At 40.2% G+C, this 27,603-nt stretch overlaps 3 protein-coding genes across 6 annotated transcripts in view; 1 reads left to right on the plus strand and 2 right to left on the minus strand.

Annotated features, from left to right (window-relative positions):
* palld (palladin, cytoskeletal associated protein) overlaps positions 1–6,773 on the plus strand; it is a 49,408-nt gene extending 42,635 nt beyond the window's left edge. The window contains exons 15-22 of one of the 3 annotated variants that reach the window (XM_087785287.1): positions 49–270; positions 1,565–1,714; positions 1,932–2,020; positions 3,094–3,226; positions 3,920–4,127; positions 4,196–4,361; positions 4,862–4,995; positions 5,067–6,773. In XM_087785287.1, coding sequence (XP_087641413.1) covers positions 49–270; positions 1,565–1,714; positions 1,932–2,020; positions 3,094–3,226; positions 3,920–4,127; positions 4,196–4,361; positions 4,862–4,995; positions 5,067–5,227 — 1,263 coding nt within the window. In that variant the 3' untranslated portion in view covers positions 5,228–6,773. The remainder of the gene's footprint in view (positions 1–48; positions 271–1,564; positions 1,715–1,931; positions 2,021–3,093; positions 3,227–3,919; positions 4,128–4,195; positions 4,362–4,861; positions 4,996–5,066) is intronic. The other 2 variants (XM_087785285.1, XM_087785286.1) reach the window with 2 other exon arrangements.
* A 265-nt stretch (positions 6,774–7,038) lies between these two features.
* Positions 7,039–11,230, minus strand: cbr4 (carbonyl reductase 4). The gene is made up of 6 exons (XM_087783095.1): positions 11,114–11,230; positions 10,134–10,285; positions 9,919–10,039; positions 9,204–9,340; positions 8,143–8,277; positions 7,039–7,700 (listed from the first exon to the last, which is right to left on the minus strand). Exons 2-6 carry the CDS (start codon positions 10,276–10,278, stop codon positions 7,522–7,524), a joined length of 717 nt encoding a protein of 238 aa, XP_087639221.1. The 5' UTR covers positions 10,279–10,285; positions 11,114–11,230; the 3' UTR covers positions 7,039–7,521.
* Positions 11,231–13,227: 1,997 nt separating this feature from the next.
* The window catches only part of sh3rf1 (SH3 domain containing ring finger 1), a 32,983-nt gene continuing 18,607 nt past the window's right edge, over positions 13,228–27,603 (minus strand). The window contains exons 5-12 of one of the 2 annotated variants that reach the window (XM_087785295.1): positions 27,191–27,496; positions 24,725–24,835; positions 20,811–20,938; positions 20,074–20,244; positions 18,782–19,065; positions 18,100–18,410; positions 16,779–17,107; positions 13,228–14,742 (exon numbers count right to left, since the gene is read on the minus strand). In XM_087785295.1, the coding sequence (XP_087641421.1) occupies positions 14,574–14,742; positions 16,779–17,107; positions 18,100–18,410; positions 18,782–19,065; positions 20,074–20,244; positions 20,811–20,938; positions 24,725–24,835; positions 27,191–27,496 (1,809 nt within the window). In that variant the 3' untranslated portion in view covers positions 13,228–14,573. Of the gene's footprint in view, positions 14,743–16,778; positions 17,108–18,099; positions 18,411–18,781; positions 19,087–20,073; positions 20,245–20,810; positions 20,939–24,724; positions 24,836–27,190; positions 27,497–27,603 lie in introns of both variants that reach the window. The other variant, XM_087785294.1, reaches the window with a different exon arrangement.

Consider the following 27,603-nt stretch of genomic DNA (forward strand, 5'->3'; position numbering starts at 1 on the left):
AGGAGTGTCTCCTGAACCTCCTTCTAACCCAGACTTTCGCCCCCGCAGGAGTACAAAGTGTCCAGCTTCGAGCAGCGTCTCATCAGCGAGATCGAGTTCCGCCTGGAGCGTTCACCGGTGGAGGAGTCGGACGACGACGTGCAGCACGACGTGGACTCGGCCGGCCAGGGGGTGGCGCCGTCCTTCAACCAGAAGCTGAAACACTACAAGGTCTTCGAGGGCATGCCCGTCACTTTCTCCTGCAAGGTCAACGGAGACCCCAAACCAAAGGTGGGCGGCTCTATCCCCCTGCTATCTCCACACAGACGCCGGAAGCGTTGAATAAATATTAGTGTATGCAGAAGTCTGAGTCGCCGCGGCGGGATGTTGAACGCCGAGACGTGATAAGAGGTCACTCTGACGTCTGGCGTGAGTGATACGGTGACGACAGTCGGCTCAGTGAAGTGATGACAAAAGGAAGTTCAGGACAACAAAAGAGGAGATTTGAGGATTAAACCAACAACTCTGGGTGTTTTTATAACTTCCTGCAGAGAAAAATAGTTTTACTTTATCATTACATAAACCAGACCTGATGAAGGTATGGCTCAGAGGCCACATGCGGCCCTTTAACGGTAATTAAATGGCCCTTATGAGGTCAGAGTACACTACAATACTGCCCGTCGTGGCAATACACACATTGACCATCAAGGCAAAGTTAATCAATTAAAATCAAAGACAATTAAAGATATGCATGGTAACTTATAAAGGTGCCATTTCAAAGATTAGTTTAGGGATAAAGATTTCCAAAGATAATTTAAATAACAAAAAAAACAACAATATCCTGATCCAACTCCTACAGTTACAGTTTGGTATATAAACACATTTTGTTCTCGACTGTTGAATATTTTTGGTCCTTTGTGTGATTGAATTTGACTGTCATTGTCTACAATACATTTTTTTTTTTTTTTTTTTTTAATACTTGCAGTTCAATTTAAAATATAACTTTAAAATGTTCTCTCTTCTATGATGTTTTGTATTCATAAGTTAATATGGTATATTAATATAGTAATTTACGTTGTTTTTCGATAAAGAATTGACCTCTTTATGACAATGACCACTGTATTACATTTATCTCTATATGACATTGACCAATGAATGACATTGACCTCAGAGCGAAATTTAACCTTGGAATGACATTGACCTCAAAATAACATTGACTTCTGAATGAAACTGACCTTTGATTATCTCTGACATATGAATGACATTGACCTCTAAAAGATACTGGCCTCTTAGCAACATTGACCTCTTAATGACATTGAACCAGGTATGACATTGACCTTTGAATAAAACTGATATACCTCTAAATAAAACTGACATCTAAATGACAGTGACCTCTGAATGACAGTGACCTCTTAATGAAATTGACATCTAAATGACATTGACCTCTGAATGACATTGACCTCTGAATGATAGTGACCTCTGAATAAAACTGACATCTAAATGACAGTGACCTCTGAATGACAGTGACCTCTGAATGACCTTGACCTCCAAGTGGTTTCAAGTGTTCCCACTCTTCCACCTCCAGGTCTACTGGTTCAAAGACGGGAAGCAGATCTCGAAGAGGAGCGAGCACTACAGGATCAGCCGGTCCTCTGATGGCACCTGCTCCCTGCACACGGCCGCGGCCTCGCTGGACGACGACGGCAACTACACCATCATGGCGGGCAACCCCGAGGTAACGCCGGAGTCTTTTACGTCTTTTCACCTTCTGGTCATAAAACTACGGCGACTCCATTCAGCGCCTGTTAGTCAGAGAACAAGCGGCGTCCTGTCCTCACAGTGCTCCTCTGTGGAGGCGTGGAGGAAACCAGTAAAACCCTGCCGAGGGTCAGGAGTTGAGGCGTGCCAGCTGACACATGTGCTCACGGAGGTTCACTTCCCGTCTCTCGCAGGGCAGAGTCAGCTGCACCGGCAGGATGATGGTGCAGGCGGTGAACCAGCGCGGTCGCAGCTCCAGGTCCGCCCCGGGACACATGCGCAGGTGAGGCTTTACGACGCGGGTCTGGTCCGCACATGTGTTCTTCACGCAGGTCCACGGACTGTCAGGTGGAACACAAACATACCCCTCCTCGGCCCCCACCCCGAGCACTCAGGGGCCCCACCTGTCTTCTCTTATCTCCCCAACACTCCCTGATTAGAACAGATGTTCGGAGGAGACATCTGGATAACAATCAGAGTCTTCCCTCCTCACTGGTGCATGTGATGATGTCAGCTCTGGTGATGTCATCATTGGTGATGTCACCGTTAATGATGTCACTTTTGTTGATGTCACAGTTGGTGATGTCATCGTTGGTGATGTCATCGTTGGTGATGTCATCGTTGTCACAGTCAGGAGAGAGACAAATACCTCGCTGACATAATTTGGAACACGAACACATTAGCTAAAGCCATGTAATGTAGACAGACTCCTCTGGCTTAGACTCCTCTGATGAAAAAAACTCTCCAAAATACGACATTTTTTAGACTCTGCCTCCTCTAAATGTGACTCCTCTAACTCTTCTAACTTTGACTCCTGTAACTGTTTAACTCTGACTCCTCTAACTCTTCTAACTTTGACTCCTGTTACTGTTTAACTCTGACTCCTCTAACTCTTCTAACTTTGACTCCTGTTACTGTTTAACTCTGACTCCTCTAACTCTTCTAACTTTGACTCCTGTAACTGTTTAACTCTGACTCCTCTAACTCTTCTAACTTTGACTCCTGTTACTGTTTAACTCTGACTCCTCTAACTCTTCTAACTTTGACTCCTGAAACTGTTTAACTCTGACTCCTCTAACTCTTCTAACTTTGACTCCTGTTACTGTTTAACTCTGACTCCTCTAACTCTTCTAACTTTGACTCCTGTTACTGTTTAACTCTGACTCCTCTAACTCTTCTAACTTTGACTCCTGAAACTGTTTAACTCTGACTCCTCTAACTCTTCAGACTTTTATTTCTGTAACTCTTACACTCTTGAATCTTCTTCACTCTAGCCGTCACTCCTATGTGTCCTTCCACCCTGCCTGCACTCTCCCCTTTGCACTGACAGTTGAATGAATATTATCTTTCTGTCAGACCCAGGTCTCGGTCCAGGGACAGCGGGGACGAGAACGACAACATCCAAGAGCGTCATTTCCGCCCCCACTTCCTGCAGGCGCCCGGTGACCTCATCGTCCAGGAGGGTCGACTGTGCAGGATGGACTGCAAGGTGAAGACAGACACACTGATGACATTTATATTCATATATATATACGTATATTTATATATATATATACTGTATATATATATATAATTAATCGTAATTTAATTTGGGAAGATGATTTATATACATATACTTATATTTTAAAAAGAAAAGTCAAACTGTAATGTTTTTTTTAATTCAATATCAAGCCAAATGTTTGACAATAATTCTCTCCCACACTTTTCTGGCGACACTTCAAGTCTCCTCTGAGCCGGTGCTGACGGTTGAAGAGAAATCTGCTGTGAAAACAAACCATCACACAAATAATTTGGAACAGAAACACGGTCCAAAATAAAGTCTCCATTCAGGGTATAATTGTTGAGGATATTCGAGGAAAATATTTATTTTCTTTGCCAAAGACTCCACACTATTTATATCCCGAGACAGAACGTGTGTCAAGTTGAACTCTGGTTGGCGACGAAGCACATAAACGGATTGACAGACACACAAACTTCTGAAAAGCCTAAAACAAAAGTAATACAGTGGTTGCATGATTGTGTATATCAGTGCAATCAGTATATAGAATATTTGAATAAGAATGTCAAAATGTATGTGTGAAAAATCAAATTAATTTTTCAATTAGTAGGGTTAACTCTCGCCTAAAAAGCTACTTATTGTCTTAAGTTTAGTCACGTTTTTAACGTCTTCTGTGAACACCAGGTCAGCGGTCTGCCCACCCCGGACCTCATCTGGCAGCTGAACGGACAGACCATCCGCCCGGACTCCTGCCACAAGATGCTGGTGCGAGAGAACGGCGTCCACTCGCTGGTGGTCGAGCCGGTCACGAGCCGAGACGCCGGAATCTACACTTGCATCGCCAGCAACCGGGCCGGACAGAACTCCTTCAACCTGGAGCTGATCGTGGCAGGTGATGAAAGGACACGCCGGGATGGACGTGGGTCGGCGCTGAGACTCAAACGCTCTCTCTCTGCGCAGCTAAAGAGATGCACAAAGCGCCCTCGTTCGTGGAGAAGCTGCAGAACACCAGCGTGGCTGACGGGCACCCTGTGAGGATGGAGTGTCGGGTCACGGGGGTGCCATACCCACAGATCTTCTGGAAGAGAGAGAACGAGTCTTTCACTCACAACACCGACAGAATCAGGTAACAAAGACCATCTTGTCTTGAGTGTCCAGTTTATGACAGCAACCACTAGGGGGCCTAGAGAAATCCCCCCACTGTTGCAGGAGGCTAGTGGGATGAGTTTGTTTTGCCTTCTGGTCATTCATGCCTGTGATTGGCTGAGCTGCTCAGCTCAAAGGGCAAGTTGTCTGTTGCCCTACTAGCAGGATATGATGAACAGGATGTTGTTTTTTACAAAATATAAATATTTATATATTTCATGAAACAGTTGATGAGGTATTATGATACAGTGTTGTCATTTTGAAAGACCACTAGATGTCACTCTCTGCTTTATAATATTTGTCTCTGATCTACTAATTCAATGAAACCTTATATCACTTTCAAACTGAGAGTAACATCTAGTGTCTTTCAAAATGAACACACTGTATCATGATACCTCAGCTGTCTCATGAAGCCTCATCAATGCATCAATATTATCTCAAAACTCCGATCACGTTTTAACGACTTTTTGTTGTTCCCAGCATGCACCAGGACAACTGCGGCTACCTGTGTATGATCATCCAGCCGGCCATGAAGGAAGACGCCGGCTGGTACACAGTGTCGGCCAAGAACGACGCGGGCATCGTGTCCAGCACGGCTCGCCTTGACGTCCACGGTAAGTCCCTGACCCGCCCTTTGAGCAACAACATCGGTCTCCAGGTTGTCATAACGACGCTCTCTCTGCAGCTCAGTGGCAGCAGCCTCACCTGCCCAAACCCAGGAAGGTGCGTCCCTCCACCAGCCGCTACGCCGCGCTGACCGAGAGAGGCCTGGACGTGAAGGCCGCCTTCTTCCCAGAGTCCAGTCCGCTGCCCCCTGGTGGTCTGGTGGAGAGTGACGACCTGTAGAGACCCCGGGTCGTTCAGCGAGTCACCCCGGAGATCCTTACACGACCCCTTCGAGTGACACCCTCCAATATTTAGTTTGCTGAGCTCCAGTGACCACAGCTGCAGCTTTTCTACCAGGAAGAGACTCAGAGTGACCTGATCCAAGGGCCTCTCGTGATTGTAGATGTTTGATTGACACGTGGAAGAGTCAGAGACTTGGAGGAGCGACAGGCCGACGGTTACGCTCAGTTACACTGTTAATGATCGTGGCTGCAGAAGCTTGACGTGGATCATCAGAAAGAAAAAGAAGGTTTGCAAGAGTGAAGGATGTCGGTCGACCAGATACGGAAGTATGTCAGTGCCATCAGAATATTTAATAGTTTCAAAAGTTAAAACTTTACATTTTTCAATTAACGTTTCATCATTAAATACGAATTTTGAATAATTGAATTTGCGGGGTTTACTTTGTTTTTGTTGGTTTATTTTCAATAATTTAAAATGACTTATTTTTTAGACAGAGTTTGAAACTGTAATTCCAATATTTCAAAAATACATTTTCTAAATGTATTGTTTTTTCATTTGTAGCCTTTTGAATTCAAATGTTGGTGTAATAGTGGTAAGGTTTTTTCATTGTATTTTTAGACAACAAATATTTTCAAACTGAATTTTTGTTTTTACAAACAGTTTAATATTCTAATTCCAATTATTTAAAAGTACATTTTCTATATTAAATATCAAGAATCATGTAGCTCTGTATTCGTTTGGTATTGACTGGTAGCACTATTATACCAACATTTAATCTTGAATTTAAAAGGATACAAACAATATTGAATATTATGTATTTAAAACTATTGTAATTAGAAAATCAATGAATATATTTTTTAAAAATGTAATCACACTTAATTTCAATTGTGGAAAAAATAAATATCTAACCTTTCAATATAGAAAGTGTTTAATTCAATTTTCAACAATTACAATTAAGCTAAATTCAACATTCAATCTTCTGATGACACTGATTTACACCAAGAGTTCACGAGAGGTCAAGTTGTCCCCCGTATGTCACAAAGTTGCCCTTTTATTTTTGTATGGAAGTAGCAGAAACTCTTCTTCGCCCAAAGATCTTATTTATAACCATGTTTCCCTCATATTAACTGCGTTAAAACACTTCTGGGCTCAACACCAACACTTTCCTTGCATGCTAGCATCAGCTGCCAAACATTTAGATGCATAAGTTTTGTATGAAGGAGAAGAAACTATATTTATATCAACTCTGAGAAACACTCACCTGGTATCTTCTGCTGACTCTTACTGTGTTTGCACATTTTTATGCCAATCATCGCCTGTATATGGATTCTTCTGATGTCATTTTAGGATAAGAAAGTTAATAAAGAAACTTTTTTTCTGAGAAGCGTTTATGATTTTTATAATAGCGCCCTCTGGAGTGATCATGCGTGCACTCGCTGAAATATCCACTGTTGCCCAAAATATTATTTGATGACTAGAAATTCGACATATCTGAATTGTCATGGGAATCTTATGCCCACCCTTGTGTCCCCTTCCTTTTCTCCTTGACCTTACTCTTAAAACCTTCACTGAGAGATCGTTAAATCATTTTGAAAATATATTGTCTCAATCAATCTCTCTGGCTCTCTCTTTCAGTCTCCCTCTCTTTATAGTCTCTCTCTTTTATTATTCCCCTTTCTATTGGTCTCTCTTTATTTCAATCTGTCTTTCCCTTCTTTCTCTTTTTTTGGAGGTCTCTCTTTCTCTCCCTCTCTCTCAGCGAATTCATATTCAAACAATTCATACAATTAAATAAATAAAGCAGCTCATTTGGTTTTGTCTTTAATTGAAAAAAGTCTGATATGACAAAGACAACAACTCATTAAAGCTACTTTGACAGGAAGGACACGCGATTGTTGAACATGTGTCATGATAAAGGTGAGACATTTCCTTTAGTTTAATTCCAGCTGATATGACGACAGTTCAAAAGTTCCTGCAGAGACAGAAATACTCTTCATCTCCTCCAGCTGCAACATTCCAGAGGTGGTTTTTTTTGGACGGCTGTCATAGAAGGTCCCCGGAGAGGTGGGAGGACCAAACTAGCTCCACGAACACTTGAGCAGTGACGTCCTGGAAAGAAAGAGCAGCCGTGGAAGTCTGGATTTAAGACCGGCGGGTGCAGAGGTCCGAGCCCGGCAGACAGTCTGGAGTCTGCAGTGTGAGTCAGGGCCTCAGCCTGGCGGGGGGTTGGGGTGGTCTGGACCACCTCAGAGGATCAGGATAAGCAGTGATGACTTCTCAAGATTCCAGGTCTACATGGTCAACTGAAGGCCTCCGTCTACCACCAGCACCTGCCCTGTGATGTAGCTGGACTCCAGCAGGAAGAAGACGGCCTGGGCGACTTCCTCTGGCTCCCCGAACCTCCTTAAAGGGATCAGGCGTTCCTGGTCCTCTTTCTGTAGCCCCGCAGTCATGTCAGTGCGGACGAGTCCTGCAGGAGAGACGAGGACACTGTCATGAGTAGGGTTGTAAAAATATTGATCCTTTTTTTAAGATGCTGTATCAATATTTAAATAGCTTTTTTTTGTTGCACTTCTGGCCACTAGATGGCAGCAGTTATTACATCCTCCTCAACTAAAGGAACAATTAAATCTTGCAAGATCCTGGAGTTGACTGAGGACAAGAGGATACATACGACTCCAGCAGCTTTTAAAGCGGATGTTTGTACATATTCTGGTTTCAACATAAATGAAAGCAGTTACAACATCGTCAAGAGTCATGTGGTCTGTAAATCTGCAACACCAGAGTCAAGTACTCGGCAATACTACAAATATATCCTTGTTTCTACAGTATTACAAACTATCGTATTGTTACCTCTCAATCGTGAAACCTATCATATCACCAGATTCGTGCCAATACAGAACGTGTCTTACCAGGGGCCAGCAGGTTGACTCTGATGTTCCGTGAAGCCACTTCTTTAGCCAGTGAACGACTGAAGCCCTCCAGACCAGACTTAGTGGCGCTGTAGACGCTCTGACCCGCGTTCCCCTTCAGTCCCACCACTGAACCTGCAGAGAGGAAAACTCACCGTCACATAATAGAAACACATCAAGTGATTTATTTGCAGTTAATAAAATCTAGTGCACAATTCTAGGTCAGACTGAGGTCAAAGTAAAGTTCTCGCCAAAACATCTCAGAATAGAATAGAATGATTATAGTTTTAATTAACATTTTACTTAATATGTTAACTTAATATAAATGTTCTAAACCACCTTTTTTCTTCTTAAAAGACATTTCAGACACTAATAATCAATATAACAGAAATTATATACATTTATTTTTTCACTCTGTGCGGTCGGTAAGAAATGACTCACGGACTGGTACTGGTTCCTGGGCCGACTTACTTCTTAACCCAGTGAAGCCTAATACTAGTCTAGTATAAAGATATTCTGACAAGATGAGGCATCATCAGTTAACTGCCAAGTAAAATATTGAATCAAGATTATTTTGGAAACATCCTTTTTTTTTTTAATGAAAGAAAAATATATTTTTCATCTTCTGGGTTGAATTTTAATCTTTACTTTACCTTCACGCTGATTAAATAAGAGTTTAAATGTGAAAAAAAAAATGTGAAAAAAGAAAAACATACTTTCCATAAAAAAAATGTTCTCTACTTGGTAACATTTCTTTTTCAAGTTTATATTTCATTTTTCTCAACATAAACGTAATTGTTTTTAGTCTTTTTAAATTAATAATATAATATAATTTGTTTTAATAATACATTTGTATTAATATATGCACTGTAGGTTTAATTTCCTCTACAGTGAACTTGCTGCTGTGACAACATGAATATTTGGGATAAATTAAGGGATCATCTTTATCCTATTTAGGATAAAGAAAGGCATGAATAAAGAATTTGTCCACCTGTGTTCACCCATGTTTCTTTCCAGTGGTGATGACGTTCTTATGAGAAGAAGAATGCATCTGTATTTACCAACATTAACTATAGCTGCGCCCTGTGTTTGCAACATGCTCCGCAGCGCCGCCCTGCAGGTCAACATCGTGCCTAACAGGTTGGTGTGGATCAGCTCCATCATGTCTTCTGGCTTCATCCTCAGTAGCAAAGAGTCTCTGCACACAAAGACATGTTGTTGGAAATGTCTCACACAGGTTTTTGAAAACAAGTTTCATGGAAGTATATCAGCGCCATCAGAACTTGAAACTTCTTGAAATGTTTTTTTAAGCATTTAATTATTATAATTGTTAAAAATAATAATTAAATTAAATCATTTCTATATTGAAAGGTTGGTATTTTTAAATGTAATATTTTCTAGAATTCGTTATTTTAATTCCAATAATTTAAAAATACATTTTCTAAATGTAATATTCTAACAATACCAAAACATTATCAAGCTACTAGATTGTACTTTCAGCCAATCATGCGGCACAGAGACGATCATGTGACAATGAGCACATGATGAAGAAGAAGCATTGGTGTGTCAATTTATCAAAGATATGGTATTGATTTTTAAAAAATAGTCCGATTTTTTAAGTCAATTGAAATTGTTGAATTTTAATATCTAAAAAAAATGAAATTCTTTAAAAAAACAAAAAAACAACATTAAATAAAAAAAAAAGTTTCAATATTTGAAGTGTTAAATTCAATATTTGATGGCACTGATATATACTTGGATACAGTTTCTGCTCACTTGTTGACACCTGCTGCGTTCACCAGGTATGTGATGTTTCCACAGCGTTTGTTGATGTTTGCAAAAGTGGTCTGCACCTCCTGCTCCTTGGAGACGTCACAAGTGAACCACACATGGTCGTCTGAACATGTGCAGGAGAATATTTCAGTTCAGACAAACGAACACAACCTGCAGCACAAAAGAAAGTCCAGAACTAAGTTGTTTTTATGCTTCACCTCCACGAAGAGAAGCCACACATGCTCGAGCAGCGTCTTCATTTCTGGACACCACGGCCACCTTACAGCCTCTTGCCGCCAGCAGCCGGGACACCGCCGCACCAATGCCCCTAGAGCCTCCACTGACCACTGCGAGTCGGGACATCCTGGACCTGATGGTCAAGATTTAAACTTAACATTATGACAAATTTAAGGCCATAAAACAACAAAATAATCAGACCTAGAGTTAACAAGAAGGAGCTGTCTCGCCTGCAGTTAATACAAAACTCTGCCACGAGAATTCTGACTTGCTCTAGTAGAAGAACTAACATTTCTCTGATCCTTAAAACTCTTCACTGGCTGCAAGTTTCTTTCAGGATCAATTTTAAAATTCTGGTTCTTACTTTCAGAACTATTCATGGTCAGGCTCCTCCTTCCATCAGTGATCTGATCCAGCCTTACATCCCAGCTCGGGCTCTGAGGTCTGTGGATCAAAATCTACTGATGGTTCCTCGCACACGGTTCAGGACCAGAGGAGAGAAACCAAGCAACATCTTAAGACGTTCTTATTGGTCCAGGCTGATTTTCTGGGACTCCTGTGTTTGTCTTATGTGTCCTGGCCTTTTAAAGTATATATTTTAACTGTGTATTGTTTGTTAATTTTAAAGGGCTTTGTGACCCTGGTCTAGAAAGGCATTTAACAAATAACCTTTACTTACTTACTAGAGTACAGAGCCCCCTTTTTTATGCAGGCACTTCTGGTGCTACTTACCACTACAGACAAGAAATAGAGCAGGTCATATAAACATATAAAGGACATATGGGACATATAAACATGTAATTAATTCAATGCTGACAAATAAAAAGTGTTTATCATGCAGTTCTTTTTCGCATCTTAGTTTAAACTTGAATTTTGTCGAAAGCGTTTGGCTGGACACGTTAAACTCGTAGCTATTTCTTTTCCGAAAATCAAGGTCGTTGAGTATTTGTCGGTCAGTTACCTCAGTGCCGTGTGTCTGGTGCCGTGTGTCTGGAAACTTAAGAGAAGATCTGAAACCAAAGCGAAGACAGTCGAGCGGGGACGGTGTTGGTTGTGGGCGCCGCCATGTTGCTTTTCATTGTGATTGCGCTACTTCAACTCGCCAATAGGTGGCGATATTTCTTCACAAAACCGAAGACGAACGTTTTAAAAAACATACTGTTTATTTATAGATAGCATTAATAGTGTTTATTCATGTTACATATTTCCGACATACAGTGGCCACAAATGTTTTTACAGAATAGCAGAATCCAAAATAAACATTATTAATAAAAAAAACTAACATAATTTAGAGTGAGTTAGTGAGTTAATAAAATAGCAGCTGGTCTAGAAAAGGCACTTTACAAATAACAATTAGTTACTTACTTACTTACTAACTTACTTACATTAATGTGATATTGTGTTAGTTTACCTCGTATGTATTGGTTTTATACGTACATTCCAATTTATAATGAATTTGGGTTATAACCACCAATAATACTATTTATGACATGAAATAATAACTTCACCATGATTTAATGGAATTCATTTGAGAATTATTACAGTAAAGACAGAAAACAGATGATAGCAAAGTATTTTAAAAATAACAACTTTGTTTAGTTTTCCATCACTAACTGACTATTAAATTCAGTTTAACTTTAAATCATTTATTTTTAAGAAAACACTGAAATATCACTCCGTGTTGTTTGCGTGTTCTGTTTCTCATAAGATGAACAAGTTGTCCAGAGTCAGGGTGGACAACCCCTTGCTCATGAGTCATGGTTCAGAGGAAATCTACCACAATCACCACCTTCTTAAACAAACAGTTGAGGCACAAACACACAGGCAAACAGAAAACTGACTCATGTTATCAGAGGTTTGTCGAACCAGTGCACAATAAAACCTGGAATTATTTAATCCATCAGTCAGACTTAAAACACACAATATTAAAAGAGAAAATTCCAAACATAAAGACTTGTGACAACCTTCCACGCACGTGCCTTGATTAAACTTTCTCGGAGGCTCCTGAACGGAGAGTTATTTCCATGGCAACGCATGTTCCTCAGGGATGTTAACGCATCACACTGACCTCAGTCTGCTGTCACTTCCTGTGAGCGTCCGTCTAACAGTGAGGAGTCATCATAGATCCAGAAGAACAGACCAGACGACACTTCATCACCTGCTCGCATGGAAGTGCATCAGTGTCATCGCAATAGTGAATTAAATATTTCAAATGTTTATTTAAATGTTGGTTGGTTTTTTATAAGCAGCTAATACTTTTTCGGGGAATCATTTTATTAAGAAAGGTTTCTTTACATAATGGAATACAATTATTTTCAATTTTCTTTTTTTTTTTTACAAATAGTTTATAATTACAATTAATTTTTTTAATTTACTGTATTTTTTATTCGTAGCCTTTCATAAATCCATATACAATTCTGCCATGTATAAACTTTTTTTTACAGTTTGATATTCTAATTACAATAATTTTTTTTTTTTTTAATTCTTTTTTTTTTAATCTGTAGCCTTTAATCAATTTAAAATATCATAATATACTATAGTAATCATAATTATATACAGTATATATAAATACTTATAATGTAGTTATAATATTCATAAAATAAATTAGAAATGCTATTGAGTTATTATAATTAAAATATCAAACTGTGTAAAAATGTGTATGGTGGTAATATGATGGTAGTACCATATACTAAGATTTGATTTTGAAAATATATTTTTAAATGTTTATTCAATTGACGAAAAAGAAGCAAATAGAACCTTACGATAAACTAATAATTCAATTTAGTTATTCAAATATATAATTCAAATCTTTCAATAAAATTTTAATACATTATTTCTATTTAATTTACGTTGCCACCACAAAAAAATTTCCAATACGTTTTGTGATTCATTCAATGCACTGATGTAAGTCCATATGCTAGTGGTTGTTTGGAGGCAGAACGAGGTCACACGCGTCAGCAACATTTTCCGTTTCCTCGTGGATCCTCGGCGCTGACAGTTGTGCCGGCGCTGCAAACCCTTCCACGGAGCGTGACAACGCTGAGGTAAACAACAAAACATCATTGAGAGCCAGGAGGAAATTCTGGAAACCATTTTATTTGTTATAGATTTTTTTTCTTACAAAATGTGCTTTTCCCTCAATCGGTGTTCACATGTTTAGAGTTTCTAAGATTTTCACGTACAGACTAACGACAAGGCTGAAGAAAAATAAAAATAAAAATCAAGTAAGTCACATTGGTTCCATGACAAAGATGTTAAAAGTTCCAATCGCAACAAGATTAGGTCAAGTGTTTAAATAAGTAGAAAACAAAAGTTCTTAGACTGTGCAGCCTTCGCATGAGTGACGCCAACACGAGTTCAAAAGGCTTACCAGTGAAATGAGAAGACACTAGCAGTCGTCACGACAACCAGGAAATGTCACTAGATTCTGCTGCGTTGATTTCTGCTCAACTTCCAGACAAACTACAAACATATATTCCAGCAGTCAGATACACAGTGGTCCCCATCCATCAACACCACAATCACTAATACTCAGACCTCACTTGAAGCTCGCTCCAGAGTTGTCGGTACGATTCTAGAAAAATGAAATCATCTGTTTGGCAAAGACTGAGCTGGAATCTTTCCCCAGACTGAGCAGCGGGAGAGTCTTCACTGACGTTCAGGAGCTTTTTTCATTCAAGCATAGACACAGATAAGAATGAGACTACAAATAAATCCCTCCAAAACTTAAAAATCACAAATCTTACAGTAATTCAAGTCAGTCGACGTTTTAAATGGTCCGCAGAAGAAGAGTGATTTTTTTTTCTATCATTCAGGATCAGTCTTTGTGTGGAGTTTGTTAAATAAGCGCTGTTTAACAGGATCTGTGAAGAGTTCAAGTGTTTTACTGCATTTCTAAACACCAGCAGCGTCTGTAACGAAAACATACAAATGTCGCCGACCAGCTTCAGCGACTCTGGTCCAGACACATGACCAGAAAACAAACGGAGAAACATTAGACTGCGGTTTTCACCTTTCAAAAAATGATAATGTGCAACACATCGTGGGTCTGACTGGAGCTCTGGAGAGTGATCGGTCTGAAAAAATCATCACGTCTTGGATTGTGCAATACAGAGGATATTTCCCATAATGCTCTGGTTCTGAGGTTCTGCTGCATCCTGCCCACCTGGTCTAACTAGAGTCAAACTGTCAGGAAGAGCAAAGATGTTCCGATAAGTTAGCAGGTGGTTGTGAGTCCTCTTAGGACCACTGGTCTCTGGGTGATGAAAGATAAAGTGAGGAACAGTACAAGGCACACGATCAACAGCTGTTACAAAGATATAAATAACCCACTAAACCAGAGTCTTCTGGTCATGTCTGTGCTTTCATCTGCAGGTGGCGGAGCTGCAGCGCCCTCTATGGAGTGTGTGTGGGAGTGGAGGTTAGATGATGTCCACGAAGCTTCCAGGAAACAGACCCGTGCGGCCGTTACTCTGCAGCGTTCCTTTGAACCAGCCGTCCTCTCGCTTCCTGTGGACAAACACCACGTCGCCCTCCTTCAGCTCCAGCTCGGCCTCGCTCTGAGGAGGGTATGACACCACCACACGGTACCTGTGGAGGGCGACAATGAGCACCTTTAGTGAGCAATCGAGGCAGCGAAAGTACGGAAGTATCAGTGACACATTGAATGGCTGGAAATGTTGAAACTCAAAAAAAAAAAAAAAAAATGCACTTTATTTTACACAGAGGTTGATATTCTTATCCCAAATTTTCAAAAATAAATTTTCTTAAATCGATAATATTAAATGATTAGCCTTTTCAATTATATATATATATATATATAATTGAAATATTATATTATACCAGGGGTCGGGAACCTATGGCTCGCGAGCCAGGTGTGGCTCTTTTGATGATTGCATCTGGCTCGCAGATCGACCGGTCGATCGCGAAGCTGTTGCGAGTAGATCGCGTGATTTAATAAAATATGATATAAGAAAATAGTAAAGAGAGCTCTGATTGGCTGCTGTGCATGTCAATCAAATGGTTATTGTGCCGATTGGTTGAAAATTTGATTGACATGCACAGTAGCCAATCAGAGCTCCTGCCTCTTCCACTGAACGCACGGAAAAGATCATATGAATCGAGAATAAAAAGAGCAAAACGTGCGACAGTCATTTTACGCAATTCAGAAAAACGATATAGAATTATAAGCTTGTTTTTTTTTAATAATATATCGAACAAAATAATGCGCGTTTGATCGCTTCAGGTTCTTCTCTACGAGAGTCACAGAAACATGACGTCAGGTCCATCAAAGTTAAGCTGCAGGTTTCAATGAAAGCAACAAATGCTGGTTTTCCTTTTGTGATCGCGGTCCTTAAAACACACTTGCATTAATACACCATCATATGATGACTATTTGTAAATTACCTTTATCTCACGAATATAATAAGAATACGCAGAAACACAAACACGTTAAACAGGTGCAGGTGAGACACACATTCTAATGACGTCAGAGACGATCAGACAAAGCGATGATGATGTGAAGTTACTGATGAACAGTTTTATTCTCGTTAAACTTCATCTGAAATTTAATTAATCCACTTGTGTGATTCATATCAGACATGTTTAAAATTAACAAATATAAACTGTTAGTTTGAATTCATGTTTTCATTTGTTTTTGTTTTTTCATGATCACAGAAATGGAGAAATTTTAGTCTTGTGCTTCATTTAAATATGATGGACATATTGAAATGGAGGCATGGAAAGGGATGAACCCGTCTGAATTCTTTGTTGATTTTGATGAACATACATCTGAATATTATTTATATGGCTCTCACTGAAATAAATTTCCAAATATTTTGCTTTCATGGCTCTCTGAGTCAAAAAGGTTCCCGACCCCTGTATTATACCAACAATATAAAATTGTTGGTATAATAGTTCCACCAGACAATACCAAACGAGTACCTAGCTACTTGATCAAACTTTTAACACACGTATACATTATATATATACTTACTGTAATGACGTATTTAAAATAATAGGCTTGAATTGTAATTTCATTTTTATATTTGCTCGTGATCATTTTTTTAAAGCTTTTCTTTGGACAATTCTCAATATTCATCTTAAAATAACTACGCACAAATCCTTTCTAAACTATATTAAAGCACAAATAATAATAAAACGTTTTGTTTGAAAAGGACAAAATTATTAAAAAATACAATACAAATAAAATAAGTCAATAAAGTAATTAAACAAAGGAATTCCACAATACATATTAAGAGCTGAACTAGTTATAAATAAAAACAGAACAGAAGAGTAATATTCTTTTTATGTGTAAATACGGTTTGACGATGCCTCATGAAACAGTTGATGAGGTATCGTGTCTTCATTTTGAAAGACCACTAGATGTCACTTTCTGCTTTAACGTCTCTGGCTCTGATCTACTAATTAAATGAAACCATTATTTTTTAACTGAGAGTGACATCTAGTGGTCTTTCAAAATGAAGACATTGTATCATGAAGCCTCATCAACACATCATGAGTAGATACTCTCCCTGCTGGAAGTCAAGCATCTTAAAACAGAAGGGCATTTAAATCTTAAGACGTCATTGACGCTGTAATTCTCTGGCACTGGTTGTGACACGTACCTCTCACATAAAATTGGCCGAGCGTTGTGTGGTTGAGAGAGCAGCGAGGAGCAGGCCTGGCGAGGAGGCGGAGCGATGGGAGCGCATCCATCCAGAGGAGAGCTTTTACGTTGAGACACGTCTGGTATCAAGGGCGGCGACGAAGACGCAGCAGCAGGTTCAGCATCCACACTGCCGGCAGAGCTGGAGGGCGGAGAGTTGTCAGCACCTGTGGCGCCCTGTGACGACTCTCCAGCCGCCTGCTCCGCCTCAAGCGTGGGCGACGAGGGAGGTGATGGACGAGGCTTCTTCTTATTGGACAGGAGCTTCAGGATACTTTTCTTCTCCCGCTGAAATACCAAAACAAGCTTAGGTTGTTGGGAGAGACATTACAACAGTTTGTGAATCATTGTGATGCCATCATAGGAGGATCAGTGAAGTGATTTAAAAAGTTCCTGACGGTGGTTATCTTGAGGTTTCCTGATGAGACGTGAAGTAAGAATGTACGCTGCAGGTCTGACGCTCATTAAGAAGGACGGCTAGTGTGACTCAAGACACAACATTCTCTAGAGTAGAACCACGATGACTTGTTCTTGGATTCTGTGTCAACAAATATCAACATCCGTTTCATGTTGTTCAACTTCCCAATGATTTGATAACCTTGTTATTACTTTAGTAACAAAGACAACGTAGTTTCACGATACAGGGGCAAAGAAACGATATATTGTAATAATGTAGGAACAAGAGTATATTTGTAGTGGGTAAAATATATCCAAACATCAGCTTTAAATGCTGGAGTCGACTGTATCCTCTCGGTCTCAGTCATCGTCTGGATCTAGGAGGATGTCAATGGTTCCTTTAATCAATTGAAATTTGAAAGCCAAAAAATTAAATAAATTAAAAAAGATGTCTAAATAGATATAATGCTGTTAAATATTATGCAAAATCATGATAAAATGACAATTTAAGTGTATCGATATTTTATTTAACCTTAAATATTAACCTTACAGGACATATACATTTTATTTTTACATTGTCTTTCATTCTTAGAGGCTCATTTTATCAAATTATCTGTGTGTTCGCTCTCATTCACAAAACTAAATCTTTGTTTTACTCCATTTGTAGAAATCCAAAATTTCTGTCCCTTATCTTTAACACCGACATCTTTACAGGTCATAATATAAACATGAACATTAATCTACTTTGATTTTAACAAACCATTCAGCGTCCACATTAAATGACTTGGTGGCCATGAGTTTTTTGTGTAGACTTAAACATATTTCATTCCAGTTGAACTTATGGCAACTGAAAATGTGACGACCCAGGATCCACCAGCACCAACCTTGTTGTCTCTGTCCAGTCTGCAGGCGAGCGCCGGGTTTCCCGCTGCCGAGTTGAGAGCACCATTTCCAGAGATGAGCGGCACGGTGAGGACAGGACCTTGTCTCAAGGCGTCACCTTCCAGGGAGGCGGCGCTGACGTTGGGGGGCGTCAGAGAGGCGGCGGCGCAACTCATCGCCACCCCCAGCCGGGTGCAGACCTGTGCGGAGCCAGATGGTGGCGCACACACAAGATGAGGCAGGTACGCCACAGCTGATGCAGACTGGATGGGGGTCACTGCTGCGGTGGGTCGCTCCTGACTGTGGCACCCAGCTGCACGTGGAGACATCAGAGTGAGTGAGGAAAAACAAACGTAATAATATTGATACACTTAGATATAAACAGCTATTACGTCCTCTGCAGCCAAAGGAAGAATTAAACCCCGCTGCGACTGAGGATGAGAGGATACAGTCGACTCCAGCAGCCTATAAAACTGATGTTTGGACATATTTTGGTTTTTCAAGTCAAAGCAGTTACGACTTCGTCAAGAGTCATGTGGTCTGTAAATTCAGAGTCAAGTACTTGGACAAACGTATCCTTGTTCCTATAGTATCGCAGTATACCAAATTGTTGCCCCTGTATCGTGATAAGAATTGCCAGACTCTTGACAATACACACCATTCACACAGCACTCATGAACTCACCAGTTCTGACTGCGTTGCGAGCCTGACTGACAGTCATCTGAGAGTTGACGTGGATAGGGACTTTGGGCTGCTGCCCGGTGGCTTGTTGTGCTGACGTCACCACCACGGCGGTGGCCTGAGGGCCGCCTGTGACTGCTGTGGTGCAGACAGCCAGAGGTTTGTTGTCTGGACCGGCAACGATCGCCGCCAGAGGGACAGATGAGGGGCTGACGATGGAGATGCCCCTCCCGGCCTGAGCACACAGGCTCATGGGCACTTTGGCCTGGCTGCTCCCAGACGCCGTCCTGGGGGAGAGAACGGAGTACCTGGATTAAAACAAGAGAGGCTCAACCGGAGACATCCACTTCCTGACTGAAACTACAAAAAAAAAAAAAATAAAAATCACCCGTTTTGGGGGAGTAATGGTACACTATGTGGACTTGTCGTTTTACACTGTAATGCTGGAACTCAAACTTAATCTTACCAGGGGCCAAAATGTTAATCACGGTCCAAGTCAACTGATATTAATGTTCACCATCTTCACCCGGCACTTCTTTAAGAGTAAATTGAAGCATTGCTGCAACATTATAGTTGATAAACATTAATATGCATCTGTATTGGACACAAAATGTATAACTCATGGGCCACACAAATAATTTGGCAGACCAAAAAAAACAATTACATAGGAGGATATTTACAGATTTTAGTTATTATCTAAAAATATACAAGAGTTACAGGGTTTTGTAGCTCAATAATGGCAGCTAGCAAGATTATTGATTAGTTAACTAGCAAGCATTTGCTAGCATTTAATTAAATAACATGCAATGAAGTTTCACATTTATTGGTTACATTGGGTTAGATTAAGCTTAATTTATCTTACAACAAAAAAGGAGGATATCAATCACATTTACATGTTTTGGAAATTGCCAGCTTGAGCTCCTAGAAGTGTTTATATTTTACAAAACGATTCGTTTTAGAAAAAAAATGAACAAAGTTAATTAATATGGACACAATCTTAATGATAACATTATTGTAAGAAATGCCTTAAAATAATATTTTAGGTGATAATGTGGGGCTCTCAGGATACATCATAAAATGGTTGGTTCAGAATCAAAGTAGATGAATGTTATTGATATTGACCAGAGATTAGGATGTCAACATTTAAACATTTTCAATAAGAGTTTAACTTAGTTTGAAGGGCAGGAATGATGCGTTTGATTTCGGACCAACGCAGATCATTAAAATATATAGATCCTTATTAAATTAACACACTAACACATTTGTTGTACATTTCCTCTCCTGTCAACACGAACCTGCTGACGGGGCTCATGTAGTTCCCGGGGAAGACGCCGATCTTTCCCGTGTGCATGGACGTGCCCTTGAACCAGCCGTCCTGACATCGCTCCAGCACCAGAAACATCTCCCCCTTCCGCAGCTCCAGCTCGTCCTCCTTACGCGGCGTGTAGGGGAACATGGCCACATAGCTGGAATCACAAGAGTAAACAGGGAAGAATTAAGAACATTCTCAGATCAAACACAGATGATGTTCCACCCCAGAAGCTCAACATTAGTTCTGGAGTTATCCGGCTGTTAGCAGAACATTTGTCATCATCTGCTGTGAGAGCCTCCAGCAGTGAGAGTGTCCTCTGACCCGCAGAAAATCAGCTCCGGGGAGGAAACAATTTCTAGGTCATTTCTTGACTGCAGTGCAGCCGGAAACAAGAGGAGGGTCTCAGCTGGGATGCGTTCTGTCAACTTCATGGTGGCGGAGGAAGGAAACGTAAATGCCTCACAGTCTCGACATGCGTGTACAAGCTGACACAGATGACCAACACGGCTGTGTTTTAACTCTTATCAGGTGTGGTGTCACGGAGGAATGCCTGGAGGGCAAATGTCAGAAGATGAGACCTCCGAGAGTTTAACCCATTAAATGGAACAAGCTCGCACCATGTACTTTCACGCTGACATCACTGCGGGGTCACAGAGCGGCAGGAGGATGGAGCGTGTGCACCAGTGTCTGACATTAGAAGAGACTGTTTTTATAACTCACACTGTTGGTCTTTGTCTCCCAGTTTGGTCGCTGATGCTGGGGGAGGGTCTCTGTCCTGCGGCCAATGAGAAGGCCGCTCCGCTGACAGAGGACTGAGGGGGAGGCGGGGGAGGAGGTGGGAGAGCATCCTGAGAAGATATGAAAAATAATGTTAGCTATAAACCTTGAAAGAATTATCAGAACATTGCATTTTTAAATTAACACTAAACATTTTAAATGTTAAAACTTTGTTGTTTTTTTTTTACTTATATGTTTTTAAATAATTTAATATTTTGAACGGTTCAATTTGTTGAAGACGATGTTTGAGATTGTAATTCATGTTCTAGTTCAATACATTTATTTTGTAGCCTTTTATCTCAATTAAAAAATATTATAATACTGTCAACTTGATTGGCTGAAATTTTGGTACCTTTTGTACCTTTTGAATTCAATTATATAAACAAAACAAATTGAATTGAATCACTTCTAAATTTAAAAAATGTACAATTATTAATACAAAAAATGTCAACATTTGAAATGTTAAACTCAATAATTTAATACAGAGGTTTATCACTGCCATCAGAATATAACAGTCAACAGATCCCTCCGGCTGAAGGAAAAACTTCACAACCGAAGGCAACATAAAAACATCAGAGTGTGTTGCATAACCCAGAAAAAGAGAATGTTTATGAGCAAACAAGAGAGAAGAAGAAGGACGGATCATCTGTCATTTGGGATATTCCCTCTGGTTTGCCGACACAAGGGAGATTCTGGTTTGGCAAAAACTATAGTGCGTGTCCTCGACTTCCCCTTCTAACTTCCACTTTCCTTCTGCCTGTTTGTTAGTTGCTAGGAGACCCTATAGCGAGACTTCAAATCCATTTGGGTGGTTAATTAAAGCCAGAAATATGTCTGTGCGCACGCTTCACAAGAACCCTCAAACCCACCGCCGATGGATTCATCTTCACCCGCTCGTGCTGCTGTTGTGGAGACAAATGTGACTCGAGTTATAGACGCGTGGCTTAACATCACAGAGCAGGAGTCGAACATCTTGTCCCACCATGTCCTACCAGAGCTTCTGGTCGTTTTTTGTTTTTTTCATGACGAAACGCTGCAGGGTCTTAGGCTTAAAATAATACTTGTGGTTATTCTTTCATGTGTAAATGAGTAGAAAGGTTATTTTGATCAGGCATGAGAATGTCTACATGTGGTTTAAGCATCTGTTTTCAAACCTGTGAGCTGCTTTGTTGGTTACGTGAAGCTTTATCTTGAACTGTGAGGACAAAAAAGTCCTTCCTAGCAGTCATTTTTATCTTTACAGATTCAAGGTTGATTTTGGTGCAGGTGTGGTACAGGTGGATTTTACAAATAGAATATAATCAATTCAGAAAATTGAAAGTATATTCTCAATATTGAAAGATCAGATGAGAAGGGTTCAGAACAAAAATATCGATGTATGGTGCCCAAACTATACTTAGAGTTGTCATTTTACAAATATTGTGTACTTTATGATCTCCGGTTGTGAGCGCAGCTGAGAAGCAAACTAACCATTTCAAGTAAGAGACAAAAATGAGGCCACAATTACTTTGAACACGCACAAACTGCACTTATTTTTACCTTTTGCCTCGAATTGTTGCGTCTCACAACAAAATCAGTTTTCTGTCCAAAGAGTGACGACAGTCACACTTCATCAGTTCCCTGAGTCACATAATTCTTGTCAAAATACACTATAATACCAATTTTGTCTGTTAAAATTTGACTTTGTCCATTGAGTCTAGGAAGATTTCATTGGATCAGCCGTGTGTCAATTAAAACAGACGTTTTTGGTGATGAAGACGATCTAAGTCATGTTGTAAAGAAATGAATGAAAGATTCATCACAGAGGGAGATTTGAAGCCTGTATATACCGTTTTATTTTGTCAATTCACAGGGTGAGCTTTACTTTTATCACTCGTTTCCTGCCAGTACAATCGCATCATGATCAGCACTGCGATGTGACAGAAATGAAATGGAAGTTAATCCTACTTTAGCGGTCTAAAACTCACTAAAACAGAGCCACTGCTTTCCATGCGAGTGCTCAGGTGAATTTACATTAGTTCCATTTTCCAGGAAGCGAAGATTACGTTGGGCTGCGATCATTTATAGTGCACGTTGGGGGTTAGGCCTCCTTCAAGCACACATTTTACAAGTATTTTATTCAGAGTTAACAGAGTGTATGCCTCTATAAAACAAGTGCAAGGAAACCAAAATAATAAAACCATCAGAAGCTTTTCTGGGGGATTAAAAACATCAATAACTAGGTTTAACTGGAGAACAGCAACAAGATCTGGAGTCTTTCCCTCATTAAAGCCAGATGCAAACACCACCTATAATTCAATGAAATGGTGAAAAAAAAACAACTGTTGTTTATGAGCAAATTACAAACCAGTTACGCGGCCACAGTCTACTTTCGCATCCCGTCTTGCCCGCAGCCCGACTTAATCTGGTGCCACCGGAGCCAAAAAACCTGAGTGTGAGACATTCATTCTTGTTGCTTGTTCACTAGGATGTATGGTTGATCCTGTTAAGTGTTACAAACCAACACACTAATTGGGTGGACGGCACACATTGGAGGCTCTTAGGAAAACTCGGGCACTTAAGAGGTTGGGCCCAGCGAAGCCATCATTTCCTATCTTAGAAACAAAGTAATCGCTTCTATGACACGAAGGGAGGAGGAGAGTGGCACTCGGAGGGTACTGTGGTATGCGTACAGGCGTATGTGCTTGTGTGAGTGTCGATGTGCATTTCGGTTCAGTGCTGACGCTGGAGCTGAGATAATTAGGTTGCCCGCAGGCTAGAGAAATCATCTGTACAAAAACATCATGTTGAGTTTCCAAGTGAAGCGGAGAGCTCAACCTTTTGTGTATGCATTCCAGCTCATTCAGAAACTCCACATCCCAACACGCACACACACAGGAAGTGAGCGTGCTGCTTTGTTGAGGCTGGAGGGTTTTCTTGAAATTTTTGTTTTCCGTCTGGCTTTCAGCAAACATTAAAAGTACCAGAGAATGACAACTGAAAATATATTAGGAGATTATTATGGAGCAATTGCTACATAGTTTGATGGCACTCAACAAACCCAAAATTCCCCAAAATCAACAAACAAAATACAAGAAAATTAAACATGTAATTTTGACAAAACAAAGGAAACATTTAAAAGCAAATATATCTGCAAACAAAGGAGAACACAATGATGGTGTGTGTTTGCTCTCATAGCAGATTTATGCTTGTTTTTCACAGTAAAAACTTGTATGTGTTTGCACATGATTTTGTGAGACGGTACAAAATGGTAACCATCAAGCATCAGTTTCGGAAGATGAGTAAAAAGATTTTATTCATGGATGGGTTTTTTATACGCCACCTAGCATGCTGTCTCAATGTTATTAAAAAGCTCTTTCAACATTAATGTTAATCTTGGGTGACAGTCGTGGCCCTCGATCACCTGGCAGGTGTTGCTAAATGTTTTATGGGGCTCAAAAAGATGCAACGTTGAGATTGCACTTACAAAAAATGGTTGTTATTTATACAAAAAATTAAATCGCCACCACACACGCAAAGACAACAAGACACAATACACAAAATAACAATTGTCAATTTACTATTGGTGTATGCCGCTTAAAGATAAATAAAGTTCATATTTCAGAACACCAAATATGATAGGTGGTATGATGTCCATGTGATTAGTACTTTAACTTGTACTACTTTTACATAGCATCAAGGTAGAGTGATCTGCCTTCTTACATTTGCCCAAATCCCTTTGTCTCAAGTGTTGTGACACCAAACACCACAGTGACTAAAAAGTGTTGAAAGAAGAAAAATCAAGCTTTGGCTACGACCCATTATGACACTTGGTCAAAAACCCCTCTAATGCAAAAATAAACCATGAGTCCACATACCGCGGCAATCGCCGTGTAGCTGGTCTCTGATGGAAACGTGAAGACCGTTGCTGTAGTAACGGGACTACTCGGGGGCGGGGTTACGATCAGTCCGGTTGTGCAAATATGTACCTGTCAACAAGAGACATTCCATTTTCAAAACAACCATATTAGACAAACCTACCAGCAGTTAGTAATACGATTTAAACGTTGGATTTATTATGTGGAGACACATAAACAAATCAACATTCATATTTATATTTGTGTGAAGAGCATAAGCTGCTCAAAGCCAAAAATAAAAGCAGGTGACCACGAGAAAACATTTCCCTGGAAAAGCTTCTCCATCCAGTTGAGTGGCATGAGCAGTGAGTAATGGTGCTGTCCTGGTAACAAGGCCACACTGTTGGACACACAATATCTGCCTGTCGCCTGTGGTCTCTCTTTCCACGCGTGACTGCTCTGGACTGATCCGCCTCTTAAGGTGAAACATTTTCTAAAAGCTGGAGGCAAGGTCTTCAATGCCTCCTTCATTTAACACAATTTTTTGTTTATCCTGGTTGACCTGCACGCTTCGAGGCTTGTCTAGTGCGTCATTGATGTTTACCAGCTTCTCAAATTTGAACATAAAAAGAAAAATCATCCCCAATATTAAGTAAAGCCTTTAATGTATCCCCTTTCCTCTGCTCAATCCACCTTCGTGTTGGAGGGTGTGTTTATTTCCAAAACACACGCTAGTGAGCTCTCTAGGCAACCTGAGCTCAGCTTTGTTGTCTCTTTGTTTGAACGTCTGAGGATGAGAAAACGAAAAGCTGAGTGGAGGAGGGTTACAAGCTAGGGTGGGGTCTGCATCTAAGCACCTACATTTCTCTTTGTGTTGCATAGGACATAACATAAATTGCACGTTGTCATCACAAAGGATTAGATGTTTAAAAAGTGTGATTACTTTATTCAAAGAATGATGCTGACATAAGTGAGAAGTTCACTCAGGACATCAATCTTTGATGAAACACGATCCGAGTTTCGGTGCAAATGACGATGAGGATTCTCAAGTTTCTTTCATGGAGAATGAAGACAAAAAGAAACTCTAAACAATGACATCATAGAAGAGAGTAATGAGAAGATTCATATTTAAGATTGCTTAAACACCAAATAGAAAGAGTATACACATTAAAAAATATGCTCCCTTTAATTTAAGGTCCATCTAGTCAGTGGCAGAAGTTTAAGGCAACACTGGATCAAGTACTTGTGTACCAACTGGCCATGAATAACAGGTTTTTAACCCTAAGCCTTACTGTGGACCTGACACAGTATCAATTAACTGAAAGGTGGAAAAAGTTCAAATAAATATTTTTTAGCTTCCTTGAACTTTTTAGCCTGTCTCATCAGAAGACTGCTTACACCGAGTTTGGTTCTGATCAAGGTTTCTGCCTGTTAAAGGGAGGTTTTTCCTCCCTACTTTTGCTCATTGTGAAATTCACATGGTATTTGGGCACAACACCATTATGTCATTACTTGTTCCATGTCTACTAATCAAAATAATCTCATTGAAATCTGGTCATTAAATGACTCATGCCAACAAATGGATGGATTGATAAACGGTGGGAAATATCTTATTAAATAATTTTGTTTTTCGTTCCTGCTATGTAAAAGAAAAAACCAACCTTATTATCAAAATGGATTATCCTGGTATTTTATGTTGGCACTTTGTACTACAGTGATCCTTAACCCCTGGTCTAGGGACCACTACCTGGACCAAATGTTAAGGACCACCTAACGCAACCTGTAATCAAGCCACACATACGAGAAAAAATACTTATACAAGTTCTGTTCTTTTGATTATTACTATCTAAAAGGAATTTTATTTTAATAAAAGATGGTATTTTATCTGAAGTAACATGACCATGTGACTCTTAGGGCGTCAAGGCGCCATTGCTGTCAAGTTTACTCAAAAAATGTAAACTAGTGAAAACTTGTGAAACACAAACACTATACGATATATTTTTACTGGTGTCATCTAAAGGTCGGTCTGTGAATGTGATGCCAACATTAAACCAGTCTGTGGTTGATCAGTGTTTTAGAATACACTCACTGAACTCTAATTATCTTGCTTTATTGTAAGTCCTAATGTAAATACAAACACCAGCAATGGCTGTTTAATAGCTACTTTTTTTTGGTACCAGACTTTTTTCTCTTTCTCATGGCAGGAATAGGCTTCAAAAAATATTCAAGTTCTGGTTTACATCTTCATTTCTTTGATCTTGTTCCATTTCACACAAAACAAACTGGAGTGCAGAGCTTTTGCAGATTATATGGGAATTTTGGGAAGCTAGAGACGATGATATGAACCGTGGGTAAATTCATAGGAGCCAAAATCCAATGCCTTAACTTGAGCTGGGTTGTAATTGGATTAGTAAAGCCTATTTGTCACACTTAACATTAATGTTGGACTCCCAACCAGTAACGTACCTAATCTCCTCCACTTCTCACCTGTGAGGGAGCGCTACAGGAAAGCCCGCCACTGATCTCTCCGATCCGAGCGGCCGCCGTGGGGTTGCTGGAGCTGATGAGAACTGGGCCACTAATCTCCATGGAGTGTCGCTGAGGGGGAGGAGCCAGTATAGGTTTGTGTGACATGGTTAGGGAGGTGAAGGAATGTCGCTTCTTGCTGTTCTTCTTCTCTCCCGCGCGCTGGGCACCATTGCTCTGGGGCCCGGAGGAGGCCCCCTCGCCCGAGTCTCCATTGGAGTCCGACTGCTTGTCCAAGTCTATAAGCTGCCGAGCCGCTGAGTTAAACTGCACAGAGAAAGAACCGGGGTGAGAAATGACGAGAGATGAAAAGGTTAAAGGAAAAAAATAACAGAGAGAGGGGGAGGATTTATGGAGTCAGGAGTATTACAGCC

The sequence above is a fragment of the Callionymus lyra genome, chromosome 2, assembly GCF_982586985.1.
Source record: "Callionymus lyra chromosome 2, fCalLyr1.hap1.1, whole genome shotgun sequence".
Taxonomy (NCBI): Eukaryota; Metazoa; Chordata; class Actinopteri; order Syngnathiformes; family Callionymidae; genus Callionymus; species Callionymus lyra.